Source organism: Oryctolagus cuniculus, chromosome 3, assembly GCF_051225735.1.
Source record: "Oryctolagus cuniculus isolate XC-2025 breed Fujian yellow rabbit chromosome 3, ASM5122573v1, whole genome shotgun sequence".
Taxonomy (NCBI): domain Eukaryota; kingdom Metazoa; phylum Chordata; class Mammalia; order Lagomorpha; family Leporidae; genus Oryctolagus; species Oryctolagus cuniculus.
In genome coordinates, this window is record NC_142869.1 from 158,364,024 (window position 1) to 158,391,995 (window position 27,972).

Sequence of the window (27,972 nt, forward strand, 5' to 3'; positions counted from 1 at the left end):
TAGAATGGTCAGGATTTCTAAAGTGAGTCTTAGTGCAAGAGAAAGATAGGATGATTAATTCAAAGATTTGTTTACATAGAAATCACACTTAAAAATAGACACACACTTTATATTTATTTGTGGTGATGCTGGCATTACAGTGTAGTGAGTTAAGCTGCTACCTGAGACATTGGCTTCCCATGTCAGAGCACCAGTTAGTCCTGGCTGTCAGCTTTCTATCCAGCTCCCTGTTCATACACCCAGAAGGCAGCTGAAGATGGCCCAATGTGGGAACTCCAGATGGAGTTCCTGGCTCTTGTGTTCAACCTGGCCCAGCCCTCTGAGGAGCAGAGCAGTGGAAGGAAGATTTCTCCCTGTCTGTCTTTGAAATAAATTTTTTTTTAAATAAAGCTCAGGACAGTTCATGCAGGGCCTTCTGTTGATCCCAGTTATGGGTAATGCTAAGTGCAAAAGGAGTCACTGGAAGGTTTGTGCAGTAATTGTCACCATGTATGTTATGCTTTAAAGACATTATTCTGCTAAGGTGAAGCAGAGACTTGAAGTAGAAGCAGAGAACAGCTATGATGCTATTACAGGAGTCTATGAGAAGATGATGGTGATTTCAACTAATATGGTAGCAGAGAGATGGGGAAGGATGGGATGTAAATGGACTACTATTACACTATGGAATGAACAAGAATTTCTGACTCACATTAGGAGATGAAGAGAGAGAGGTCAAATACAATACCTAGATTTTGGTTTAAGTTAAGTATACTCAAACGTTAAGTCACTTCGATGTTTCATATAGAGGTAAAAGAAGGAACCATTAGAGAGATATTCCTTTATTTAACAAATGGTATTAATTGAATCTCTACTATGTAGCAGGCATGCTATTTGTGTTGAAAATTAAAGAAGATGTGTCCATATGAATGCATATATAAAGGAGATCTTCAGGAAGTTCATGGAAACTGTATCACGAACAAAGTACGCATGGAATTTAAAATGTTTTTGATTCAAAATAAACTTATACATTGTTCATGGAAATGTAAATTAATATAGCTGCTGTGTAAAACAACATGGGGATTTCTTTAAAAACTAGAAACAGGTACCAGCATTGTGGTAGAGCAGGTTAAGCCTCTGCCTGTGATGCTGGCATACCACATGAGTGCTGGTTTGCGACCTCGCTGCCTACTTCCAATTCAGCTCTTTGCTAATGTGCCTGGGGAAAGCAGCAGCAGATGTCCTAAGTACTTGAGCCCTTGCCACTCATGTGGGAGACCTGAATGAAGCTTCTGATTCCTGGCTTTGGCCTGATTTGGCCAGGCCACTGTGGCCATTTGGAGGGTGGATAGAGGAACTCTCTTTCTTTCCTTCTCTCTCTGTAACTCTACCTTTCAAATGAATAGATATTAAAGAAAACTAGAAATAGGCTAGCAATTGACCCAGCAATCCCACTTTAGGTATATACCCTAAAGAGATGAACACATTATATCAAAGATACCTACACTACCATGTTTATAGCCGTACTACTCACAATAGCCAAAATAAAGAACTATTTATTTAGTGGGGCAGTAAGCTCTTGACTATAATATAATTAAAAATATATTATCTCAAAAATGAGAGAGAGAGGGAAGGCATATCATTATATTCTTAGAATTGTATCTATGAACTACACTGAATTTTTTCTTTTTGTATTGATAGCACATTAACATGAGAAAAATAAAATATAAGAATATTTTAAAAACCCTTAATTTTAATTCCATTTTCCATTAACTTTTTAAAAATATTGTTTATTTATTTGAAGGCTCAGTAACACAGAGAGAGGGAGAGACAAGGACAAAGAAATCTTCCAAAGTCCACAAATGCCCACAACAATTAGGGCTGGGCCACTCCAAAGCCCAGAGCCACTGGGTATTCCATATGGGTGGCAGGGGCCCAAGCACTTTAGCCATCATCTGCTGCCTCCCAGGGCACATTAGCAGGAAGGTGAATTGGAAGAGGATTGAGTAGTTGGGACTCAAACTAGGCACTCCAAAATGGGATGTAGGCATCCCAAGTGTCGCCGTAACCCACTGTGTCACAATAGTAGCTCCTCCATGAACTTTTTAAAGTACCCTGGGACATGCTGATATGCTGACATACAAATCAATTTAAAATATGGTCTCATAAAATAATTTTTAGAAATATTTAGTCCACAAAATTCAGATTTCATAATATTGCATAATTCTCCCTCATAGGTCCTTTGCTGTTTCACAGAGCCATAGCTATTAAACAAGGAATCAGACATTGCCCTAGAATATAAACACAAAAACAACAAAGCTTTTTCTTCTCTTTTTTTACGTTAACAAAGGGTATTTGTAAAAGTGAGTAACTGTCACATAGGAATTTTGAGGTCCATTTAAGATTCTGTATATGAAATTCAGCCATGTTCTCATCCCACAATCTCTCCTTCCTTTTATAACTTTAGCTTTTGAGATGTAGGTATGTAGGCTCATGTTAATATATGTTTAGAGCAATTCTGGAGAGTAATGCACTAAGTTAGTTAAATGTCCAAGAAAAAATTATTTAAATTAACATCATCATCATCATCATCATCATCATCATTTGTTGCTACAGGAAACTCAATTATCACTAAGCCAAAGTTATCTTAAAAAATGAAACCTAAAATAAAAATAATTATTCTCTGATCTTTTGTTCTAAACATGTTCTACAAAGAATTTTCAATTTTCTTTCATATTAAGATGTGCATTACAAAAGACAAAATAGTTGAATGTAACATAACTGTTAGCTATAAAAAGTGACTTAAATAAAAAACATCAAGACTTTGGTCAATATTTAAACACACATGAGTCATCTAAAGTTTTATCTGCTTATTTATTATTATAAGTATCTGTGCCCTCAGACCCAGCAATTTCATTCATATAATAATCTTCCCCTATATAAACAAAGATTAACATATAATACTGTACATGTATCAATGGTAGCATTGTTTGTCGATTTTAGAAAAAAGAAACAACTTAAATACCCAAAGAAGATGATCTGTTATATAAATTATGTTAATGTATGATGTGGAATCCAATCATTCATTAGAATAATAAAATGACTTTAAAGCAACATCTTTGCAATAAATGGCTAAAAGACAACAATTCATAGAAAAAATGTAGGGAAGTAGGGAATGATTTATTCCTTTAGATGTGTGTATGTGTGTCTGTGTGTGCACAAACTTAAAGACACAGTTTAGAAAAGCCTCACTATTATCAGTAGTCATATAGCCACTTTAAGAATGAGAATGGGATAAAGTAGCAGTACTGTTAAGAGTATGGAAGGGAGCCTTTTATTTTCTATCTTAAAAACTATATGGTTTGATTTTATCCTATGTTAAGCATGCTCAATGTAAAACACACAGTATTCTGCAACTTTCTTGATTGGACAGCAGTGATTCTGTTCAGTTCATAGTATCTCAGTGCAGTAGGCAGACATTGGCAGACATCCTAAACGGAGACCACAGAACTGCACGTCAAGCTCTGCATGCAGTGGGAGAGTCTGCTGCAGTGGATCACCATGTGCACTACGCATTTCAGAACCTGTAGGCAGAAGCAACCACTCTATGGTTAAAGCAAACCGTGGTGCCATCTTACTGAGTACTTCTCCCATGCTTGCAGCATGTACAGATCACTCAGTGGCATGGCTGACTGTTTACATCGCGTGCCAACTCAGCTGATATGTAATTAACATTATGTCTTGATAGCCTGCTGTTGTTTGCAGCAACTTCAAGTCTTGATTCTGACACGTTGACAACAAGCAGTGAACATTTGATACTGGGCCAAAACAACATAAATGTCGACTTATTTCTAGTGATGTCACAAAGTAAGTGGCCTTCAGTTCAATCACTCTCTGGCCATTTCTTTAATGTAGAACACTGTTTTGAACCTCATGAAATTAATGACCCACAGTGATTATTCATACGTCTGCTTGCTGTCAGATCAACTGTAGTTGTTTGCATCAAGTTAATCACAGTAGTAGAAACACAGCTTATTCTCCACATAAGAAATAACTGGATTTGCTTGATTGTACAATACACTAAACTTCATAATCCTAAGTAAATTCCACAACATCTCTGAGGATAAATTTTCTTATGTGTACATTGGGGATAACAATACTTATAGGCTTATTCTGAGAAATAAAATAATATATTAAAAGCACTTTTCAGGGGCTGATGTTGTGGCACAGCAGATTAAGCTGAGGCTGGCAACCCCAGCATCCCCTATGGAAGTGCTGGTTTCAGTCCTAGCAGCTTTGCTTCAGCTCCAGCTTCTTAGCATATCTGGGAAGGCAGTGAACGATGGTTCAGGTATCTGGACCCCTGTCACCAATGTAGGAGACCAGGATGGAGTTCCTGGCTCATGGTTTCAGCCTGGCCCAGCTCTGGCTGCTGTAGCCATTTGGGAAATGAACCAGTGGATGGAAGATATACCAATCAACTAATCAGTCTTTCTGTCTCTCCTCATTCCCTCATTTTGTCACCCTGGCTTTTAAATAAATAAATGAATGAATGAATAAAATATTTTTAAAAACACTTTATTTAAATGCTTGCTAAAAAAGTAATTGCTTAATAAATACTAGACTAAAATGAACAATTATGTTAGTAGGTGATTGCTTCTGCATTTTTCAGGTTTACCACAAAGTATGCAATACTTGGTATATATTTAATAGGCATCAGTAGAATATGGAAGGAAGAAATAATACAGTTTGATAAAATCACAAATACAGTTTTAAAGACATTAAAATGGTTTACTAGAGTGAACTACAATACATTAAAGTATCATAGTACAGTATAGCAGTCATGTCTTCCAATGCGTAAGATGTAAACTTAAGTGTCCAGATTTCAAGTGCATTCTTCAAAATTGCTGTGTTTTTAATAATTTGGCTCAAATCAAAATTTGCTTTCATTAAAAATTGCAGTTTCTTAGAAGATACTAAAATCTACTTATTACTGTAACTATATCAATGTCAGAATCTAAACAGGAACCAAATTAATATTATTTACATGCCAAGTAAATACCAAATGTTAATAAATAATTTTCTGAATTCTGATTTATATGTTTATATGAGAGTCTTCAAAAGGACTTTTCACCTTAGTGGCTCTCCTAGTGTTCACTTTGAACAATGAGTTTGCAACTGGCCAAACCTGACTCTCAATCAATTTTTATGAGTACAAATTCTTCAGCTATATCACTCATATAATACACACTCACAAGTGGTGATGAGATTCACATTATCACCAGAGAACCATTCTGCCGATGGCAGCAGCAGACACAGCAGGGGTATACTGTCCTCCCTATGAAACACGGCTCCTTCACCTTTCAATAATGCAGCCTGCAGGTATGGACCTACAAACTGTGCAGACAGAGTGAAATTTGTCTTTAAAAATACCAATAAAAAATACCCAATTTTCCCAATGGGTCATTCTCCCTGAATTTCCATATATATCCATCTTGATTTTGAAATGTGTGCATTCAATTTGTCTTCCCATTACATTTGAAATTGAAAGGAAGATTCGATTGTGTTTAAAACTTCAACAGGTTGTCACAGTACTGGCATATGTAACATTTCAATGCATTTGAACATGGGAATCGTTGCGTGAGTGCATGTGTATATAGGCACACATATGTGTTAACTATATAATGCTTAAACATGATTTCAAATTTTAAGATGCCACCTCAGGAAGGATAAATCCAAATTCATTATAGTTTGGTGGTGCTTTTCCTCCATTTCAACCATGGAAAATATAGTTTTACTTACTTTGATTTACACTGGATTTTGCCTTTTAAAATGTGCCACACATATTTTTGCTTTGGGGAGCATTTCTAGCTTTCTAAAGAAACAGACACCTCTCTGCAAAGACATGATAATTAATGATACCATAGTATTCTAGTTCCTCCTTTCATTCTTAAATTCTCAAGTAGAGATCATCAAACTACACATTTGTCTTGTAACTTCTGATTTTTCTGATTAGGTGTTCAAAAATAAGGTAAGGGGCAAAAGATTAGCTCAAACCTTACTTGGCCAAAATCATGAGGTGATCTTTTCACCTCTCCAGGTTGATCCATGAAGGTCCAATTTTCATGTTAAAACAACCAGTATATTAGAAGTCTTCTAAGCCTGCCTCAAAGAACAAGTTCCCTAGACTAACAAATGTCCTGCATTCATTCCTTTTATTTCAGAATGGTTTTAAATTTACAAAACTCTTTCAGTACAAAGAGTTTCCATGTATCGCTCGCCCAGGTTGCCCTATTAGCATCGTATATTAAAATATTTGTCACAATCCAGAAATCTCACCAACTTCCTCTATTTTTAATACAAACACCTTGTAGCCTGGCCACTCCTTCCAGCCTCCAGCAATTGACATTTTGTGTTCAGATGGAGGTGTTTTCTTTCTGTTTTTTAGCTCTCACATGAGAGAACATGTTGTACTTGTCTTTTTGTGTCTGACTTATTTCACTTGACATAATGTCCTTTAGTTCCATCCAGTTTGCTGTAAACTTCTTATGCCTAGAAAGTATTTCATTGTGTATATATGCCACATTTTCTTTATCTATTCACCTGATGATGGACACTTGAGTTAACTGCATATCTTGACTATTGCAAACAGGTTATCTGTTTGATACAATGATTTCCTGTCTTTTGGATGTGTACCTAGCAATGGGATTGCTGGGTCATATGCAAAACTTGTATTTCTAGTTTTTAAAGAAATCCCTGGGGTTGGTGCTGTGGTGCAGCGGGTAAAGCATTCCATATGGGCACCGGTTCAAGTCACGCCTGTTCTTGGAATCCTAATCCTTTGAATCTCTTCTAATCCTTCAAATCCCTGCTAATATGCCTGGAAAGCGGCATAAGATAACCCAAGTGCTTGGGGCCCTGCACTCTTGTGGGAGACCTGGAAGAAGCTCTTGGCTTCACACTGGCCCAGCTCCAGCCACTATGGTCATTTGGGGAGTAAACCAACGGATAGAAGGTATCTCGGTCTCTCTGTCGCTCTCTCTCTCTCTCTGTGTATGTGTATGTCTATGTGTGTGTGTCTGTGTTCAAATAAATAAATCTTAAAAATAAAGAAACTGTCCAACTGTTTTTCATAGTGTCCATACTACTAAAAATTCCCAACAGTGTTACAAGTGTTCCCCTTTCCCACATCCTTGCCGGCATGTGTTATTTTTTGTCATTTTAATAATAGCCATTCTAACATGGGTGAGGTGACAAGCTATTGTAGCTATGATTTGCATTTAGCTGACAGCTAGCAATCCTGAGCATTTTTTCATTTTTCTGTTGGGCATTTGTATTTCTTCTTCTGTGAACTGTCTATTCAGGTCCTTTGCCCATTTCTTAACTGGATTCGTTGCTTTTTGGTTGTTGAGTGCTTTGAGTTCAAGGTATACTCCAGATATTAATTCTTAGTCAGAAGAGTAGCTTGCAGAAATTTTCTCCTTTTCTGTTGGATATTTCTTAACTCTGTTGTTTCCTTTGCTGTGCACAAGCTTCTTAGTTTGAAATAATACCATTTAGCTTTTTTAAAAAATACTCATTTATTAATGCATGGTTCTTGCTTGTGCCATTTGGTGCGGTTTTCATTTTCTTTTGTCCTTTTCTCTCTAACTGCAGTCAATAAAACCCACTATATGGAGAAAAAAAAAAAAATACTCATTTATTTATTTGAAAGGCACAATTATGGAGAGTAGGGGAAAAGATCAATATTCTATCTACTGGTTTAACACCCAAATGGATGCAATGGCTGACGCCAGCAGCCTGGGTCTCCATCTGCGTCTCTTATGTGGATGCAGGGGCCCAAGTACTTAGGCCATCTTCTGCTGCTTTCCCAGATGCATTAACAGGGAGCTGGATCAGACTTTGAGTTGTCTGGACTCGTGCTCATATGGGATGCTGGCATAGCAGGCAATGGCTTAATCCACTGTGCCACATGCTAACCCCCCCTTTTTTAAATTTAAATGCCCAAGTTACAGAGAGATAGAAAGGGAGAGTTGATTTGATTTTTGTATATGAAAAGAAGCGGCGATCTAGTGTCATTTTTCTACAGATGTACATCCAATTTTGCCAGAATAATTCATTGGTAAGACATTCTTTCTCCAATTGAAGTTCTTTGTGCCTTTCATTCATTAAAAGATTGTGATAAATGCAAATGGCATCTTGAATACTTGTGATTAAGTTTACATTCCTCATTTTTATTCCTCATATATTTCTCTCATATGTATTTTTACCAGCTAAATTCTATGCTTACCAAGAGACAGGCTAGTTTGTTCTAAAATTAGTGTATGCTAGTTATATCACCTACTGAAATTATAGAATAAAATGAGATTCTTTATAAATTCATGAGATACAACCATAAAAGCTGCTGCCATTTCTATGGACAATTACTTGAATGCTTTAGAAAGACTTAATAAAGACAAATCACTAACACACATGGTAGACATAGGTGAGATATCTATAAGAAAGGAATAAAACCAAGAATAGCCGGAACTATGTACACTCAAACTGTTTAATAAATGCATCTAAATTCTCACACCAATTTAAGAGGTTAAGAAACTATATATGACTTATGGAGGACAGACCACCCAAAACTCCAAACAAGGAACCCCTTCTCAAAGCAAATGCTTAGATTCAATACCAAAAGAGTGGCACTGCGTGTGTGTGTGTGTGTGTGTGTGTAGTTTTTGTTAAATTTGCTGACCACATATTAGTTCTAATCACATAAGAAAACTTTCATTTCAGCCTGACTAAAGGCTGTTTGCCTTGAAGATGAAACTATGAATGAATTTTACACTTTTCATAATGTTACCATGCCATCATGGAACATCAATAAACTAATTTGATCTAGCAAATGATGGATAGCTACATATGAGAAGACAGTGAATAACTGTACTTCCTTTGCATTTCACTATGTCATTCTGATTGAACCCCATTAAGCTTGCTTCATGTGTGGTAGGAAATCAGTGAGATTTTTATAGACTGTGTTAAGAATTTCAAGAGTGATTCTCTTTTCATGTATTTCCACTGAGAACAAAATATCATGAATTTATCATGGAATGGCTATTACTTGGAAAGTTATTTTTAATGTAAATTTAAATTAATGATCACATGCCATGGGCATCCAAGATTAATAAGAATCAGTCAAGCTGCATATTACAATGATCTATGTTTGGGACACAGTCACAAATAAATAAAGCAGTTGAGTTCATTTAAAAATGTTTACATGAACATCAGCATTGGTGGTATAGTGGTGAGCATAGCTGCCTTCCAAAAATGTTTATGTCAGTATGTGATATATATGGCATGGTTGGATAAAATGGGTGATTACGGGTACTATAGTTTATCTATACAGTGGTCTTCAAGGAGTGGTCTTGGAATTCTAGAGAATGTCAAGATCCTTTCAGGAATTTATAAGGCCAAAACTATTTCCATAACAATATTCAGAAGTTGTTTGCCTTTTCCATGTCTATTTTCTCATGAGTTTATTGTGGAGTTTTCCAGACACAACGATTCATCTGATATTGCAGCAAATTAAATGCAGAACCTGATATGAGAATATACCTACATTCTATTAAACCAAACAATAAAGAGACATGCAAAAATGTAAAACATTTCAGGAAATCCTTTGCCCCAGCCATGTTATTTTACAGAAAAATGCTATTTGAATTAGCATACAAAGCATTGCTACTTTAATTTGAAAACAAGTATTTAAATTTTTTTCATTTGTAACTTCTAAAACAGTGAATATTAATAGGAAGACCCACATAAACAAAAGTTCATAAACAACTGTCCCACAGTGATAGAATAACAAGAAAAAAATTACTAACCTGAACAAGAACAAAGTAACGTTTTTTCCATCTTTTCCAAACTTTCTGTCCAAGGGCATACAGGTATCTGGTAAGAAAAGCAAACAAAATTATACTTTACACAAATAATGTTGTGGTTCTACGTGATCATATTTCTTCCATAGGTGTTTACTTTTGAGATCAGCCTCCTAAAGTCAAAGTTTAGTTCACTTGGCGTCTGAGACAGCCTGCAGCTTCTGTGTTACACAATGGCTGAAGCTCCTGAAAGGGAACTGATTTTATGTGTCTTATCAGTTTGTCAGTTCTTACCACAAGTTGAGCCTACTAGGAGTTAGAAAGGATGACCAAATAACCAGTTGGAATTTCATCCTTCCACACACATCTTAAGAGAGATAAAGGCTATGAATTCTCAGGAGAGACAAAGTGCTAAGTGCTTCACTGCTCAGCTGACCAGAGCTGAGTAGTACATGGCCTGAGAAGGAACTGGTAGTACAGTCAAGGACCCAGGTTGAAGTCACCGTCCAGCTGGGTAACCCTGAAACGTGCCCGCACCAGTCTGTTTCCACTTCCCAACCTAGCAAATGACAGGTTGGGACTTGTTGATTCCTAAGGTCCCGACCAGTTCAATCATGATGAGATTTTCTTGACTTAGGAAAGCCTATCACTGTAAATTTATTTAACTGTAAAATTCAGAAAATAATGAAGATGGCTTGGTATAATTTAACATAGTTTCTTTCATGGCTTTTAACTTGGCATTGACATTTATAACCCTAATTTAAATGATTAAAGTGGTCAATCACTGGAGAACAGAATTTCTGCTATTACTTTAAAGGACACACTAATATATCGGGGAGGGGGGTAAGAAATTAAAAATTAATGAGTGTGAGCTTGTGGAGAGCCACAGAACAACATATAAACACCTTCTGAATATTTGGAGATAGAGACCTCATTTTAAAAGTAAGGATTTTTTTTACCATTTCATCACAATTCCTTTATGTGAATTGAAGGTTTAACAGTGCAGAGGCTATTCATATTAATTATACACAATCCTAAGCTACAAAAAGAGCAGTATGAATAACAGTTTGCCTAGGGGCTTAAAGTTTAAAGAGATTCTTTCACAATTTCTATGGCTGAAATCTCAGCTTGCATTTTTACTTTCTACTTTATTTAAATAATATTATTTTGCACAACACAACAAATATAATTCTTGCTTCCTTTAAAAAAGAGTAATATGGGATGCTGCTCGATAAGGTGTGGTGACATGAATGGGTATTCTCATTTATCACTCATGGGTGTAAACATGAGACCACCTTTCTGCAGAATAACATGGAAATACACGAAAACAGTCCTACCTTTTCATTCTGGAGTTTATTCACATAATAATGAGAAATGAACATAAAATCTATGCTACATGGATATGACAAACTATATCACTTATAGTATTGGAAACTGATAACAACTTAAATGTCCAAACATAGGGGAATTATTTAATAAATGCTGGCATATACACAAAAAGAAATACTATGCTGCTGTTGAAATATTTTTGATAAAACTAATAATATATATCAGGCTGGTGTTGTGGTGAAACAGATTAAGCTGCCACCTGCAATGCGGGCATCCCCTGTGAACACTAGTTCAAGTCCTGGCTGCTCCACTTCTGACACAGTCCCCTACTACCATGCCTCGGAAAGTAGAGAAAGCCCAAGTCCTTGCGCTGCTGCACTCATGTGGGAGACCTGGATGAAGCTCCTGGCTTCCACCTGGCCCAAATCCAGTTGTTATGGGTCTTTGGAAAGTGAAGATCTTTCTTTCTCTCTCCTTCTCTCTCTCTGTAACTTTGATTTTCAAATAAATAAAAAAGTCTTTAAAAAGCCCTAAAAATACATAACTATTTTCCTCTATAACCTTATGCCACAAAGCACAGTTCAAAACTACCAAATGGGACAGGTGTTTGCCCTGCAGTTAAGATGTGTCTGCATCTCATATCGGAATGTATGGGTTAAAACTCCAGCTCTAACTCCCAATTGCAGCAGCATGCTAAAGCACAGGCTGGGAGGCAGCAGTGATCCTTCCAATAGTTGGGTCCCTATCACCCATGCGAGGGATCTGGATGGCACCAGCCCAAGGCCCTTGCAGGCATTTGAGAAGTGAACCAACAGGTGGGAGTTCTCTTTCTCCTCTTCTCAAACAAAACAAAACAGGAAAGATGTGCGTGTCTGGTACAGTGGTTAGGAAGTTGATCAAAACACCAATATCCCACCAGAGAACCTGGGTTCAATAAGTAGCTACAGCTCCTAACTCGTTTCCTGTTAATGTGCATCCTGGGAGGTTACATTGATGGTTCAATAGGGTTCCCTGCTATCAACATGGGAGACCTGGATTGAGTCTCAGCTCCCAGCTTTCGTCTTGCCCTTTCCCAGACATTGCAGGCATCAGGGGAGTAAACCAGCAGATGGAAGTTCTCTCAGTCTGTATTTCTCTACCTCTCAAAATAAAATGAAATGAGGCCAAGGACCTCAATAGACATTTTACAAAAGAGGAAATCCAAATGGCCAACAGACACATGAAAAAATGTTCAAGATCACTAGCAATCAGGGAAATGCAAATCAAAACCACAATGAGGTTTCACCTCACCCTGGTGAGAATGGCTCACATTCAGAAATCTACCAACAATAGATGCCGGAGAGGATGTGGGGAAAAAGGGACATTAACCCACTGTTGGTGGGAATGCAAACTGGTCAAGCCACTATGGAAGTCAGTTTGGAGATTCCTCAGAAACCTGAATATAACCCTACCATACAACCCAGCCATCCCACTCCTTGGAATTTACCCAAAGGAAATGAAATTGGCAAACAAAAAAAGCTGTCTGCACCATAATGTTAATTGCAGCTCAATTCACAATAGCCAAGACCTGGAACCAACCCAAATGCCCATCAACAATAGACTGGATAAAGAAATTATGGGACATGTACTCTATAGAATACTATACAGCAGTCAAAAACAACAAAACCCGGTCATTTGCAACAAGATGGAGGAATTTGGAAAACATCATGCTGAGTGGATTAAGCCAGTCCCAAAGGGACAAATATCATATGTTATCCCTGATCGGCAACAACTAACTGAGCACCAAAGGGCAAACTTGTTGAAGTGAAATGGACACTATGAGAAACAGTGACTTGATCAGCCCTTGTCCTGACTATTGATGTACAATGTAATACTTTATCCATTTTCGTATTTTTTTTGTTCTAGTATTATTGGTTGAACTCTGTAATTAACACACAATTATTCTTAGGTGTTTAAATTTTAACTGAAAAGTGATCCCTGTTAGGAATTTGGAAAACATTATGCTGAGTGAAATAAGCCAATCCCACAGGGACAAATACCACAAGTTCTCCTTGATAGGTGACAACTAACTGAGCACCAAAAAGGAAACCTGTTAAAGTGAAATGAACACTATGAGAAAGGGTGACTAGATCAGCCCTCAACCTGACTGTTGATGAGCAACTTGATAAGTTATCCCTCTTAGTATTTTTTTTGTTTGTTCTACTTAATACTTTTGGTTGAATACTGTAATCAATACACAATTCTTCTTAAGTGCTGAAACTTAACTGAAAAGTGATCACTGTTAAATATAAGAGTGGGAATAAGAGAGGGAAGAGATGTGCAATTTGGGACATGCTCAAGCTGACTTACCTCAAACGGTAGAGTTAGAAACATACCAGGGGATTCGAATTCAATCCCATCAAGGTGGCATGTACCAATCCCATCAAGGTGGCATGTACCAATGCCATCTCACTAGTCCCAGTGATCAATTTCTGTTCACAATTGATCGTAATGATACGACTAAGAACCAAAGGGATCACATAAACAAGAATAGTGTCTGCAAATACTAGCTGATAGAATCAAAAAGGGAGAGAATGATCCAACATGGGAAGTGAGATACACAGCAGACCCATAGAATGGCAGATGTCCTAAACAGCATTCTGGCCTCAGAATCAGCCCTTAAGGCATGTGGATCCAGCTGAAAAGCCCATGAGACTATTTCAGGCATGGAAAGCCAAGACACTCTGGGGAAAAAAAAAAAAAAAAAGAAAACCTAAATGAAAGATCTCTGCGAGTGAGATCCCAGTGGAAAGAATTGGTCATCAAAGAAGGAGGTACCTTTCTCTGAAGGGAGGAGAGAACTTCACTTTGACCATGGCCTTGTCTAAAAATTATCAGAGTCAGTGAACTCAGGGGGCTTCCATAGCCTTGGCAGCTCATGACAAGAGCCTAGGGTGATTACTGATGCAATAAACAAGAGTGTCAATTTGTTAAGTCAACAACAGGAGTCACTGTGCACTTGCTCCTCATGTAGGATCTTTGTCCTTAGTGTGCTGTACATTGAGATTTAATGCTATAACTAGTACTCAAACAGTATTTTCACTTTATGTTTCTGTGTGGGAGCAAACTGTTGAAATCTTTACTTAATGTGTGCTAAATGGATCTTCTGTATATAAAGAGAATCAAAAGTGAATCTTAATGTGAATGGAAGGGGAGAGGGAGTGGGAAAGGGGAGGGTTGCGGGTGGGAGGGACGTTATGGGGGGGAAGCCATTGTAATCCATAAGCTGTACTTTGGAAATTTATATTCATTAAATAAAAGTTTTTAAAAAATAAAAATAAAATGAAATGAAATGAAACAAAATACTACGCACATTAGTAATGATTTGGAATTTTTCAAACAAAATAGAAATAAATATTTCAAAATATTTGTATTTTTGAGTGGTGAAATTATGGCATATTTAATTTTTCTTCTTTATTCCCTATATTTTCTACATTTTCAGGATCAAGAGGAAAAAAGCATGCACTAAAAGTTGAAATAAAACAACTAGGATATTATGCTACATTGGAAAGCAATACCCAAAAGGCAATCTGCAGCATGTATTTCCTTTAATACACATCATCTGGCTGAAGTGCTTGGTGAACTTCTGACCAGCTCTCATGACTCACATGTGCTAAGGGTACAATGCAGATTCACTTAATGGCCAAAGGAGATGGCTACTGCTCCTCCCACCTGTTTACTGTTGCTTCTGGAATCCCCTCAAAAATCTTTTGCCTACCCTTACTCAAGATTCTAATTTCTTTCCTATAGTTCTAGTGATGGGTGTTTAGTTGCTCTCCTTCTACCTTTTCTCTTTTTTTTCTCCTCCTGAAATATGTATGCATATTTTTATTTCAATTTTTAGACCATGCTTTTCTCTCCTATTCCTGAAAATTTAGAAAATACAATCTCCAATTACAAGGTAAAAGCAATGACCCCAGGCTGCTGGATACTATGGACATAACAGATGACCTCAATGACAGTGCACTAGCAATATGTGCACCGTACAGCTGCCTGGGAGACACAGGGGCATTTGGAATAACCTCTGCCTGCGCCCTCAGCCTGCTTATCAGCACATTCAGTGTTACTGTATAGACTGCTGGGCAACTCAGCTGCACGTAAGTGAAAGTGAACAATGATATGCAAACCATAAATACAAGTAAGTTAATGTGAGTTTTGCTGACACTAGGGTGTTGCATAAACAGTCAGCTTCAACATCATTGTTCTAGAACAATAGATTGTAAAATTTGGAATGAAAAAGTATTGTTTCTCTAAAGACATAAAGCAGAGGGGTGGGTGGATGTACACATGTTGCATGCAGTGGTAGATGTTATTAAAAGTAGAATAAAAGAGAATTTGGGACTGAAGCCAAGGTAAGCATCTGAATGTAGGACCTTGAGTATTTTGGGCTGTTGTACTGTAAGAAAGAATTCAATCAAATATATACAAAAGTGACAACTGGTTAAAGATATCCATAAAATAACTGGTCAGAAGAGTCTTCTTGGCTATCCACAGAAAAGAAATAACACTCAGGAAAAGGTTAACTGTGTATAAGGGACATGCAGAAAAAAAAACAGTTTCTATCCTCTTAAAGTTTTCACATTAGCCAGAAAAAATTATGATATAAAAATGGGCATAAATAAAATATATCAGAAGAGATAACCATATCAAATTAAGTTTCATTAAAGTTAACTTAAAATGTTAGGTTTCTTTTTCTATAAGGAAGAGTTCTTGGACTAGGTAACAGTATCACTTTCCTACTGGTACAAAATTAGATTCCCAGCACAAGAGACTTTTTTTAAAAATGAGAATGAAAAGCTCATTAATATTGTTAAAGAGTAAAAGCTTAAAAGCAATCTAATAAACAGTAAAGAATGATTAGTTTGCCATTAAAAGTGATGTCAAGGGTAGGTACTGTGGTGTAGCAGGCTAGGCTGCTGATAGGGACACACAAGTCTCACGTTGAAGTACCTGGTTCAAGTCTTGGCTACTCTGCTTCCAATCCAGAAGGCAGCAGATGAGGAATGGAATTCTTGGGTCCCTGCCTTCCACAAGGGAGACTCAGAAAGAGGTCTATGGTCCTGGTTTCAGGCTGGCCCAGCCTTGGCTGTAGTGGGTTTTGGGGGAGTCAACCAGCAAAGGGAAGATATCTCTCTCTCCATCTCTTTTTCCCCCTTTCTCTGTCTCTCTTCATCTATCTATCTATCAATCTATCTATCTATATCTATTGCTTTGTCTTTCAAATAAATAAAAATAAAGATTTTAAAAAAGCAATATCCCTCCCCCCACCAAAGACATTATCAATGACAAGGAAAAAGCCTTACCATGTTAAGTTTTAAAAAAGCAGTTGCATGAGTTTATTTTATGTGTATGGAAAGCCCCAGAAAATGCAACAAAATTTTGAGCCTATAGCTAATATGTGGCCAGTGAGATTAAAGAAGAGTTTCATATTCATCTCTTGTTTTTCTGCATTTTTACAATCTCTACATTGACTATGTCTGTTTAAAAGCGCTAAGCTGATCATATAAGTAGGATAAGTGTTTGGTAATAATAATAGGCAGAATTAAAAAAGAATGAATGCTCCAACATGGGAAGCAATCTATACAGCAGACTCATAGAATGACAATCATCTTAAGTAGAACTCTGACCTCAGAATCAATTCTTAAGTCATTCTGGTTTGGCTGAAAAGCCCAGGGGAGCATTTCAGGCATGGAAAGCCAAGACACTGTGGCAAAAAAAATGTTCTACATGAAGGACCTCTGTGGGCAAGACCCCAGTGGAAAGAAGTGGTCACCAAAGGAGGATGTACTTTCCTCTGAAGGGAGGAGAGAGCGTCTACTTTGCCTCTGACCTTTTTGAAATACTGAAAGAGTTTGTGGATCCAACAGGCTTCCATAGCCTAGGAAGGCTCACATCAAGAGCCTTGGATGATCACTGACATCATACATTAGAGTGTCAATTGTCAAACAAATAATAGGAGTCACTGTGCACTAACTTCCCATGAAGGACCTCTGTCCTCAAGGAACTGTATTAAGAAATTTAATAGTAAAACTTGTTCTCAAAGAATTACTTCGTTTTAGTATATTAAGTGGAGGATATTCTTATGTCACACAAATTACAGTTATGTCTATGTGCTAGCAAATGATATATCATTCTTTAAAGATAATTATCCTCTTTAAAGATAATTAAGTTTCCAAAAAAAAAAAAAGCAAAATTATCATTGACATTCAATGACTTTGAACAGTCGTTGTCTGGGATGTTTTTGTTCTTTTTTATATTATGATTTGTTTTCAGCTTTTCTTTGATTTTTTTTCTCTCTCTTTTTCTCATTCACACAAAGTGCTGAAATTTTTACCTAGAATGGAGTTAATATTTTGTGTATAAAAAATGAAAATAGATCTCAGTAAAAAACAAGAGTGGGAACAGGAGATGGACGAGGATGAGTGGTGGAGTGTGGGTGGCAGAGCAGGTATGGTGGGAAGAATTATTATGTTCCTAAAGTTGTATTTATGAAATTTATACAAATAAAAAAATTAAAAAAAAATACAATTTATTTAGGGGCTGAGCTAGGGTAGTCTGAAGACAGGAGCCCAGAACTCAATCTGGGTTTCTCATATTAAAGTTCAGGACCCAACTATTGGAGCTATCACCTACTGTCTCCCAAGGTGTTCATCAGCAGAAAGCTTTAATGGAAACAGTAACTGGGGCCTGAACAAGGGACTCAAACCTGGATACTCTGATATGGAATGCAAGTAACCCAAGGGGCAGCTTAACCACTGGGCCAAACATCTGCCCCTACATCTTTTTTTAAAGTAAGGTTTATTGGTATGGTTTACATAAATAAAATTCACTTGTTTTAGGTGTTCACTTCATTGAATATTGACAGTCATAACCATACCACAGTATAGACATTTCCATCACCCCCAGATTTTCCTTATGCCATAAGGTCAATATATTTCTCACAGCCCCAGCTCTAGAAACCACTGATTTGTGACCTTATCATTTTTCATTTTCAAGATCTCATAAATTTGAAATTATATGGTACTTCTCCATTTGCCTTTGACTCCTTTCATCTCATAAAACACCTCTGCAACTTAGCCAGTTTGTTGTATTAGGAGTCCATTCATTTTGATGCTAAGTAGTTAATTCCACTGTATAAACTCAATGTGTCTATCCCTAAAGTTGCTGCTGGGCATTTGCGTTGTTTCTATCCTTTTGAATATAATAAATAAAGGTACCATAAACATTTGTATACAAGTCTTTAATAGCCATATGTTTAATTTCTCCTGGGTAAATATCTAGGAGTGGGATTGCTGGGTCACATAGAAAGTGCTGGGGGCTGGTGCTGTGGTGTAGCAGGTAAAGCTGCTGCCTGCAGTGCTGGCATCCTATAGAGGCACTACTTTGTGTCCTGGCTGCTCCATTTCTGATCCAGCTCTCTGCTATGGCTTGGGAAAGCAATAGAAGATGCCCCAAGTTCTTGGGTCCCTGAATCAATGTGTGAGATCCAGAAGAATCTCCTGGTTCCAGCTCAGATCTTTCTGGCCAACTGGGGAGTAAACCAGAGGATGGAAGACTTCTCTCTCTCTCTCTCTCTCTGCCTTTCTGCAACTCTGCCTTTCAAATAAATAAATATTTTTAAAAAAGAAAATGCATGTTTATAATAGATTGCAAATTGTTTTCCAAAGTGACTACAATATTTTTTACCATCATTGGCAATGTATGACAACACATATCACTTAAAATTTATTACTTAAAAGGCAGAAAGAAAAAGCACTTTTTTTCCCTGCTGTTTCACATTCCAAATGCCTGTGACAGGACCCTGGACAGGGGCCAAAGCTGCAATCTCAAATCTCAAATCTATACCTGCCTCATGGGTTATCAGGGACCCAATTACTTAACCCTTCACTACTTCCTCCTAAGATCTACATTAGAAGAGTGTTGAAATCAGGAACTAGAGCAGGTATCAAACCCTGGTACTCCATATGGGAATGTGGGCATTTTAATTGGCATCCTATCCTCCTGGCCAAACAACAGCTGCTACATCTTACTTTTGTAATCAGAAAGGTTACTATTATTAAGTATTTTGGGTAATAGTCATGATGATACTATAAATATTTCTGGTATGACTAAGCTGAATACCTAGACCAAATATAAGGGTCTTCAGAAAGCTGGTAGATAATTCATATTATGAGAACATCCCCTTTTAAGTTTCAAAATTCATTTGCCTCAAAATAAAATTATCTTGCAGTTCCATTTTCTTGCAAACCTGCTGAAATACCCTGTAGAAAGTATTTGCCTCTTTTCTCAGTACAGATGAGGATTCCTGCAGGTTTTCATAGATAAGTAGGGCTCCCAGTTTTCAAGACCTTTCTTACATTTTGGAATCTGAAGCAGTTTAAGTTCTATATAGGTTGGTCATTTTGTCATCTGTGCTTGGTTGGGAATGTGAAGGAGTGAGGAAAAAAGGGTGAAGAACACCCAGATATTTGGTAATTAGGCATTTCATTTATTAGAAAAGTTCTATAAAACAAATGTAAATCCATCTTCACGCTCAGCACTGTTGTTCAATCCCTGTCCTGTCTTTTTAAGGCCCAGTGTGGGGGAATACATTTTTTTAAATGATATTTAAGGTTCAAAAGATTATTTTCACTGTAGAAAATATAGGAATGTTACATTTAACCTGATATCATGTTATGCTAGACAGCAGGATCTGTTCATTTAACCTGAACAGCAGTGTCCAAGTATCCTTTATCACTGAAAAATGGGTTCCTCTATATAGAGACTGAATCTACATCTGTAGCAAGGTTTTAAAGAAATCATAACATAATATATTGACTTAACATCAAATAATCATAAAACATAATTTGATCTTTCATTAATGAAAGAACCCTGCAGCATCTCAGGGTCATTATCACAAACATCAATTACTGCTGCATAATGCCATAAAAGGAAAAGGTGCTGCTGACAGGACTAAATCTAGCTATCTGACAGTAGTAATAATTAAACAGACACTTGATTACTATTTACTTGCTTCATAAAAATAGTCCAGTGCATTCTTGCAAATCTAGTTTTTATATTTTCTTGTCATCCAAATTCAGCACAAATTGGTTTTTTACTGCACTATGAACTATGAATCTATCAAATAGAGACATAGAAGAAAATCATCCAAGAAATGTACTTGTCATCCTGGAGTGAGAGCACCTTGGCTGGCTATGATGGATCTGCCCACGGGTCTGCTCTGCACCTGTACTCTCCCAGAGTATGTTGTAACCTGCTGAGTCATTACTAGCTCCCTCTCAAGTGTATGATTAACTCAAATGAAAAAGTTATTTTTTAAGTGTATGTAAATCATATCTGCCAAATTCCACTCAAACTGGGAACGACATTTAACTGGGTTTTATGTGACAATTTATAATGTTATCCAATAAAATAAGTATTTATCACACAGCATGAAAAAGAATTCTCTAATGGGTATACTGATTTTCTTCACCTTATTTTAAGGAGAAAAACAGATTTTGGGGGGACAGGGCAAGGCTTTCAACATTATTCATTTTCATCAACTCACAGAATTTAGTTTTAAATAACATTTGTTTCTCATCTTTGCTAAATTCTTTCAGTTAAATAAGGAATGGATAAAAAAAGAAAGAACACAAATACCACCAGTTTTCTCTGTCATGCTACAAACTCCAGTACACCATTAGAATATACCCTAGGATAAAATTCCCTAACCAAGGTTAAATTTGAGCCAAGAATGAGTTGATTAAGAATAAGAGAGATATTCTATTGAACACATTTCACACATATATACTTCCAATGCTAATTTGCATTAAATTCCCACTGAAATATTTCTAAAGCATCACAATACTCTTGTAATTAGAGTATTTTAGATTACTTAGAAATAAATGCTCAGGTACTATTTAAAACTGTGTGCTTTCACCAAACATCCAACTTAAATAACATATTAAGAAGTCATTCCCTTTGAGCAAAAAAGAAAAAAAAATGCCTGTTTAACTTTAAAATCTTCTCTTCTTTCATGGGATTAGGTAACAAAGAAATTAGTAGCATTGACACAAAGGATTTAACACACAGAAGTAAAGTCTTGAAGTATTTGGTTTCATCAATCATTATAAACACAGCAATATTCTTAAAATATTCATTCCTCTTCTAAAGTTATTTCTAATGCAAAGCACTATTTGGTCCAAGGAAACATGTATCAATATTAGGAAACAAGACAACACAACTGCTTACCAATGTTTCATCCACCTATGACTTGTTTTTTATTTCTAACTATTCCTACGTTATATTGTATCCTCAAGTATCAGAGAGATGAGAAAGTGAACTTTAAGATTTTTGGTTCTATATTTAAAATATGATTGGATGCACAGAATATGTGCTACACTGTTAAGAAAAAATAAATAACAGAATTATGTGTTTGTCCATTTGAATTTTTTGAAAGGAAACGACTAAATCTCAGGTTGTAATAGTTCCTTCCAACAAAGTAAAAAGCACATTTTTTCATTTTGTATATCAATAGTGATATAGGTGGTCATAACATTAAAAATTACACAACCTGTTTCATATCAACATGGTCCTTACAACAGTCATCTGTTGATAAGCCAGCTGGAAGGTACACCACAGGTTACTTCTAAGAGCTTTTATTTGAACACAAAAACCCATCTTTATGAATTCCCCAGAATGGCTCTCAATAATAGATTTGTTTACTAAAATGAACTTCGGTAAAAATATTCAAGCAAAACAAAAAGTGACATAATCACTATGCATATTTTTGTTGAATTTCAAGTAAACAGTTTGTATTTCATCAAAAGTCAACACAGCAATGCTTATTAAATGATTTTAAATGATTATTTTTACATGGAACTCTCCTGAATAAATTAAAATTAAGACAAAATCCCTCAGAAATAATTTTAACTAATAAGTCATTTTATATAAATACTATATATTTTCTGATATACATTTATAATCATTTATGAAATTTCAAGAATACCTTTCAACTGGAATAAATACTAATTATTTAGCAACAGTAATGATACAGATAATATTTTCTCTCTGACAGCTGGAAATAGAAAATAGTAACACGAAATAAAAAAGTTGGTCATACACTTTGAAAGAACTTTAAAAAACATTTCCAACTTGAATACTGTTCAAAGAATACTTCAACACACAAAGATTCTCCAAACCTATTACTAAATATTGTAGTTTGGTTTCCATTAGAGTGGTGGCATACAGTTCTAATAGAATGGAGAATATGACAATTTATTTGCACTGAGTCCATGCTGTGAGGTTCATGGTTTTACTTTATGATGAAAAATCATCACTAATGAATATTTGAAAAACATAATTGTATACAGAAGATGAGAATTATTTGGTGCTTAAAAGAAAAAGAGGTATTATTTGGTGGATCACTTAGAGTCTAGCTCTTTATCCCAAGGAACAGAACAATCAATCTACATGATGAATGATAAAGTCTTTTCTTCTATAAGCTTTTATTTTTCATGGAAAAATACAGAAAGAAAAAAATCAATATATAGAGTAGTTTAGTCCTGGAAAGGGCTTTCTTAAAGGGAAACCTCAGTCAAGGTTGAAAGAGCAATTAATGCAGGCTCAAAAATCTGGGCCATTCTGATGGAGTTCAGTTAACATGTGGCAGAAGTAATCATCCACTTGTGAAAATGATTTTCGGTTCATTCTCAAACACCTTTCAGACACTCATGATCCCATTTAACTGACAACAATACAGGCTATCTGTGGGCACCATTGCATTTGATGTGAAAACCAATAGGGACCAAATGCCCTCAGGCACTTGCAGTCATCCCTGCACGTTCTCTGCTGCTTACATAAAAGGAACCATCCTTCCCCTGCATTCTTTCTTTTATTTAACCCCACAAGATTACCACCCCCCCTTTTTTTGGTTTTGTTTTTAGTTAAGCATGAGAAAATTAACTGAACATTAAGACACCTATAAGTAAACACTTTCCTGAATTCTTAGAGGAGAGAGTACAAGTTGTGGGGAGCTCAGGAAAGCACCTTCACCGAGTAAAATTATGGGTCTGTTCTGAGAGAAACTACTATGGAAGAAAAACCAAAAATTCATTCTGCTGAGCAAGAAGTTAAATGTCTGTGCTATACAAACAGCAGGCATAGTAACTTGAATAAAGTAGTTCTTCATTTATTTTTTAAAAATTTATTTATTTACTTGAAAGTCAGAGTTACACAGACACAGAAGGAGAGGCAGAGAGAGAGAGAGGTCTTCCATCTGATGGTTCACTCCCCAGATGGCTGCAATGGCCGAAGCTGCACTGATCTAAAGGCAGGGGCCCAAGGACTTGGGCCATCTTCTACTGCTTTCCCAGGCCATAGCAGAGAGCTGGATCGGAAGTGGAGCAGCCGGGACTCGATTGGCGCCCATATGGGATGCCGGCACTGCAAGGTGGCGACTTTACTCACTATGCCACAGTGCTGGCCCCATTTTAGGTATGACATTTTGTGGAATCAGTAATGTAAAAACTGTCATTTTTCTTTTCCCTGATAAGTTTTACCTTCTGATAGTTAAATCTCAAATATCAGATAAGTATAGCAGGCTATAGGGTATAAACTATCTTAAAAATTAGCATGCCTGGGGCCAGGATTGTGGCATAGTCAGTTAAGCCACTGCCCACAACACCAGCACATCATATCAGTGTGTTGTTTGAGTAATGGCTGCTCCACTCCCAATCTAGCTTCCTGATAATGCACCTGGGAAAGCAGTGGACTATCTCCCAAGTGCTTGAGTTCTGGATGAAGTTCCCAGCTCAGGGTTCACTCTGTCCTAGCCCTGGCTGTAGCAGCCATTTAGAGAGTAAATCAGCAGATGTCTTTCCTTCTCTCTCTCTGTTGCTCTGCCTTGTGTGTGTGTGTATGTGTGTGTGTACGCACATGTTACTGCACACTCTAGAAAATCAACAGTGGCAAAGAAGCAAACTGCTAACAAGACCTTAAAGCCCCATTCTAGCCTCAGCTATCAAGAACTAACTGGTCATTCTCTAAGAGGTGTTCCACTATAAATGGAACCAAATAAATAAAACCAAACTGGGAAAATTCTATGAGTAGCTGTATGAAAAGTACTTTTAAATATCTAAATATGGGGCCAGTTCTGTGGCTTAATAGGCTAAACTTCCACCTGCAGTACAGGCAGCCCATTTGGGCTCCAGTTAGAGTCCTGGCTGCTCCACTCCAGTACAGCTCTCTGCTAATGGCCTGGGAAAGCAGTGGAAGATGGCCCAAGTGTTTGGGCCCCTGCACTCAGGTGGGAAACCCAGAAGAAGCTCCTGGCTTTGGATCAGCCTAGCTCCAACCATTGTAGCACTTTAGGGAAGACCTTTATCTCTGTCTCTCCCTCGGTCTGTATCTCTCAAGTAAATAAATAAAATCTTAAAAACATTTAAATACAAGCCAAACAATCTAACTGATTGAAACTGTGCAGAGAAATCTTTTATGAAAAAGGCAGTTTTCATGATTTTTATCATTGACAACTGTCATCAGTATTCTCTTCTACATAAATTAACAGAACAAGTGCCTCTGTGTGTTTTTAAATGGCTTCAGGATCTCTCCAATGTTAACATTTATAAGGTTTTAAAAATGTTAGGGTCTCCTTTTTTTAACTTTTATTTAATGAATATAAATTTCCAAAGTACAGCTTATGGATTACAATGGCTTCCCCCCCATAACGTCCCTCCCACCTGCTACCCTCCCCTTTCCCACTCCCTCTCCCCTTCCATTCACATCAAGAGTCATTTTTAATTATCTTTATATACAGAAGATCAGTTTAGCATACATTAAGTAAAGATTTCAACAGTTTGCTCCCACACAGAAACATAAAGTGAAAAATCCTGTTTGAGTACTAGTTATAGCATTAAATCTCAATGTACAGCACACTAAGGACAAAGATCCTACATGAGGAGTAAGTGCACAGTGACTCCTGTTGTTGACTTAACAAATTGACACTCTTGTTTATGGCATCAGTAATCACCCTAGGCTCTTGTCATGAGCTGCCAAGGCTATGGAAGCCCCCTGAGTTCACCGACTCTGATCATATTTAGACAAGGCCATGGTCAAAGTGGAAGTTCTCTCCTCCCTTCAGAGAAAGGTACCTCCTTCTTTGATGACCCATTCTTTCCACTGGGATCTCACTCACGGAGGGTCTCCTTTTTTAAAAGTATGTTTCTTAGAATTGAAAAATGAAAGTGGTATATATTAATGGTATGCATGATGTTTTCAAATATGTATTCATCACAGAATGGGTAAAGTTAATTGATATATTCTGCCACAGAAGGCATATTTTGTAAAGCATGGTTTCACATTTTCCCTCAATTTAAATGCCCTTCAATTGTTCTTCACCTGTAGAAGCTTCATTGTCTTGTTAAAAGTAAAGAAATATCTTAGTGGCTGGCACTGTGGCACAGGGTTTAAGCCACAGCCTGCAATGCTAGCATCCCATATCAGGGAGCTGGTTCACGTCCCAGCTGATCTGTTTCTGATACAGCTTTCTGTACTGTGCCTGGGCAAGGCAGTGGATGATGCACCAAGTACTTGGGCCCCTGCCACCGAGGTGGAAGACCCAGATGGAGTTTCTCTTTCCTAGCTTCAGCTTGACCCAGCCCCGGCTGTTGCAGCCATCTAGGGAGTGAACTAGTGGATGGAAAATCTCAGTCTCTCCCTCTCCCTCAACCCCATCTGTCACTCTGCCTTTTAAATAAATAAATCTTTTTTTAAGAGAAATATCTCAGACTTGGATAAAAGAGGAAAAAATTCCTTAGAGTATTCTGAACAACTTTCCTTACCTGACCCATTTTATTTATTTGAAAGACAGAGTTACAGAACGGGGGCGGGGGGGGGGCTGGTATACTCCCCTAAATGGCCACAATGGCCTGTGCTGAGCCAAAATGAAGCTAGGAGCCAGGAGCTTCCTTTGGGTCTCCCATGTAGGTTCAGGGGCCCAAGGACTTGGGCTATCCTCCACTGTTTTCCCAGGCACATTAGCAGGGAGCTGGATCAGAAGTGCAGCATTCAGGACTCAAACTGGTGCCCATATGGGGTGCTGGCACTTCAAGCCAGGGCTTTAATCTGCTGTGCCACAGCACTGACACCTCTTGACAGGTTCTGTGGATGAAAACTTCTAAGAAGCTTTAGAGGACTTGTGCAATGAGACATGAAGATTGGGAAAGGTATAGGGGAGAACATTGTATTCAGTGTCTCCAAGATATAGTGTTGCTTGTAGAACACCTTATAGGAGTCATGTTCTCTAGCACACATGGGGAAATTAGCTGGACCAGAATATTGCTAATGGACCTTTAAGCAATAAAGTCATATGATTAAAGTTTTACACTGTTCAAAATTAATATCCTAGTTACAATTAAACTACCTTCTTCACGTCTAACATATTTTCACCAGGAATCTATAAAGATTAAAGATTTATATTTAAAAAGCACAGTTTTCTTTACAAGCTGGATCCCAGTAACCAAGGACTATATTTGATTCTTTTTTTTTTTTTTTTTGACAGGCTGAGTTAGAGACAGAGAGAAAGTCTTCCTTCCGTTGGTTCACTCCCCCAAATGGCTCCTACAGCTGGCGTGCTGTGCCGATCTGAAGCCAGGAGCCAGGTGCCTCCTCCTGGTCTCCCATGGGGTGCAGGGCCCAAGGACTTGGGCCATCCTCCACTGCACTCCTGTGCCACAGCAGAGAGCTGGACTGGAAGAGGAGCAACTGGGACAGAATCCGGCACCTCAACTGGGACTAGAACCCGGGGTGCCAGCGCCGCAGGCTGAGGATTAGCCTAGTGTGCTGTGGCACCGGCCTGAGTCTTGAATAGTTGTGGGGAGCAACTCAGACTAGACTAAGTTACTGGAATTAAGACTTATTCTATGCATCTGCTCTCCCACAATATGGCACTGGGAGAGGAGGAAACAGCTTCTACACAGCTGCCTCCAGTTCAACCAATAAACTGTAGGACCTGCTCCTGATTGGAGGAGAGCAGCGTACTCGGCGTGTGGGTAGCAGAGTTGGGATTGGTGGAAGAGGACTATAAAGGAGGAGAGAGACAACATGCACCAGGAACATCTATCTGAAGGAACACCTGTGCAGCCCCCGAGAGAGCCGGCCGGCGGTGTGCCGCTCCCCCGCGGAAGTGGGGAAAGTAGCAGGGGGAACCGCCCTTCCACGGAGGTGGAAGGGACGGTAGCCAACCCGGGAAGAACCAGCAGCAAACCCGGGGAGGGCCGAGCAGACAAAAGAACAGCGCAGGATCCTGTGTTGTTCCTCCACGAAGACGGGGAGCGACAAATAGTTGCTTCTCCTGTAATGTTGCTGTCAGGTCTTAATGAGGACATTTTGGGAGAGCTATGAAACACTCCATTTTGGAGGGTTATCTTCATGCCGCTGATTTACAAAGGATTTGAATGCCTCCTGACAGCCTTGTTAACTAAGTCCCTGGAACTTCAAATGTATGCTTTGTGACCAACATATCTGCAGCCAAGGACTGAAGGACAAGGCCTCAGTATCCTCACTGCCTAGTACTGCATCTTTACATCGTACAAATCTATGTGTCTGTCTCAGAATTCTCATGACAATCAATCACGATAAAAACACAATAAAGAAAGTATATCTTCAGGTTAAAATTGATTAGGTTTCTGAGCTGGAGGACCACACCTTCACCTCGCCCCTGTGTGACCTCACGCCTCTACCCGGCCACACCTGTGCACTCACTGGCCAATCGGATTCATTATCCACT

The 27,972-nt window shown here is 37.8% G+C and overlaps 1 protein-coding gene across 12 annotated transcripts in view; it reads right to left on the reverse strand.

Moving 5' to 3' along the window:
* Positions 1–27,972, reverse strand: part of CADPS2 (calcium dependent secretion activator 2) — a 667,233-nt gene that overhangs the window by 234,534 nt on the left and 404,727 nt on the right. For all 12 annotated transcript variants that reach the window (XM_070071264.2, XM_008258272.5, XM_008258271.5 and 9 more), the window contains exon 9: positions 9,846–9,912. In XM_070071264.2, coding sequence (XP_069927365.2) covers positions 9,846–9,912 — 67 coding nt within the window. The remainder of the gene's footprint in view (positions 1–9,845; positions 9,913–27,972) is intronic.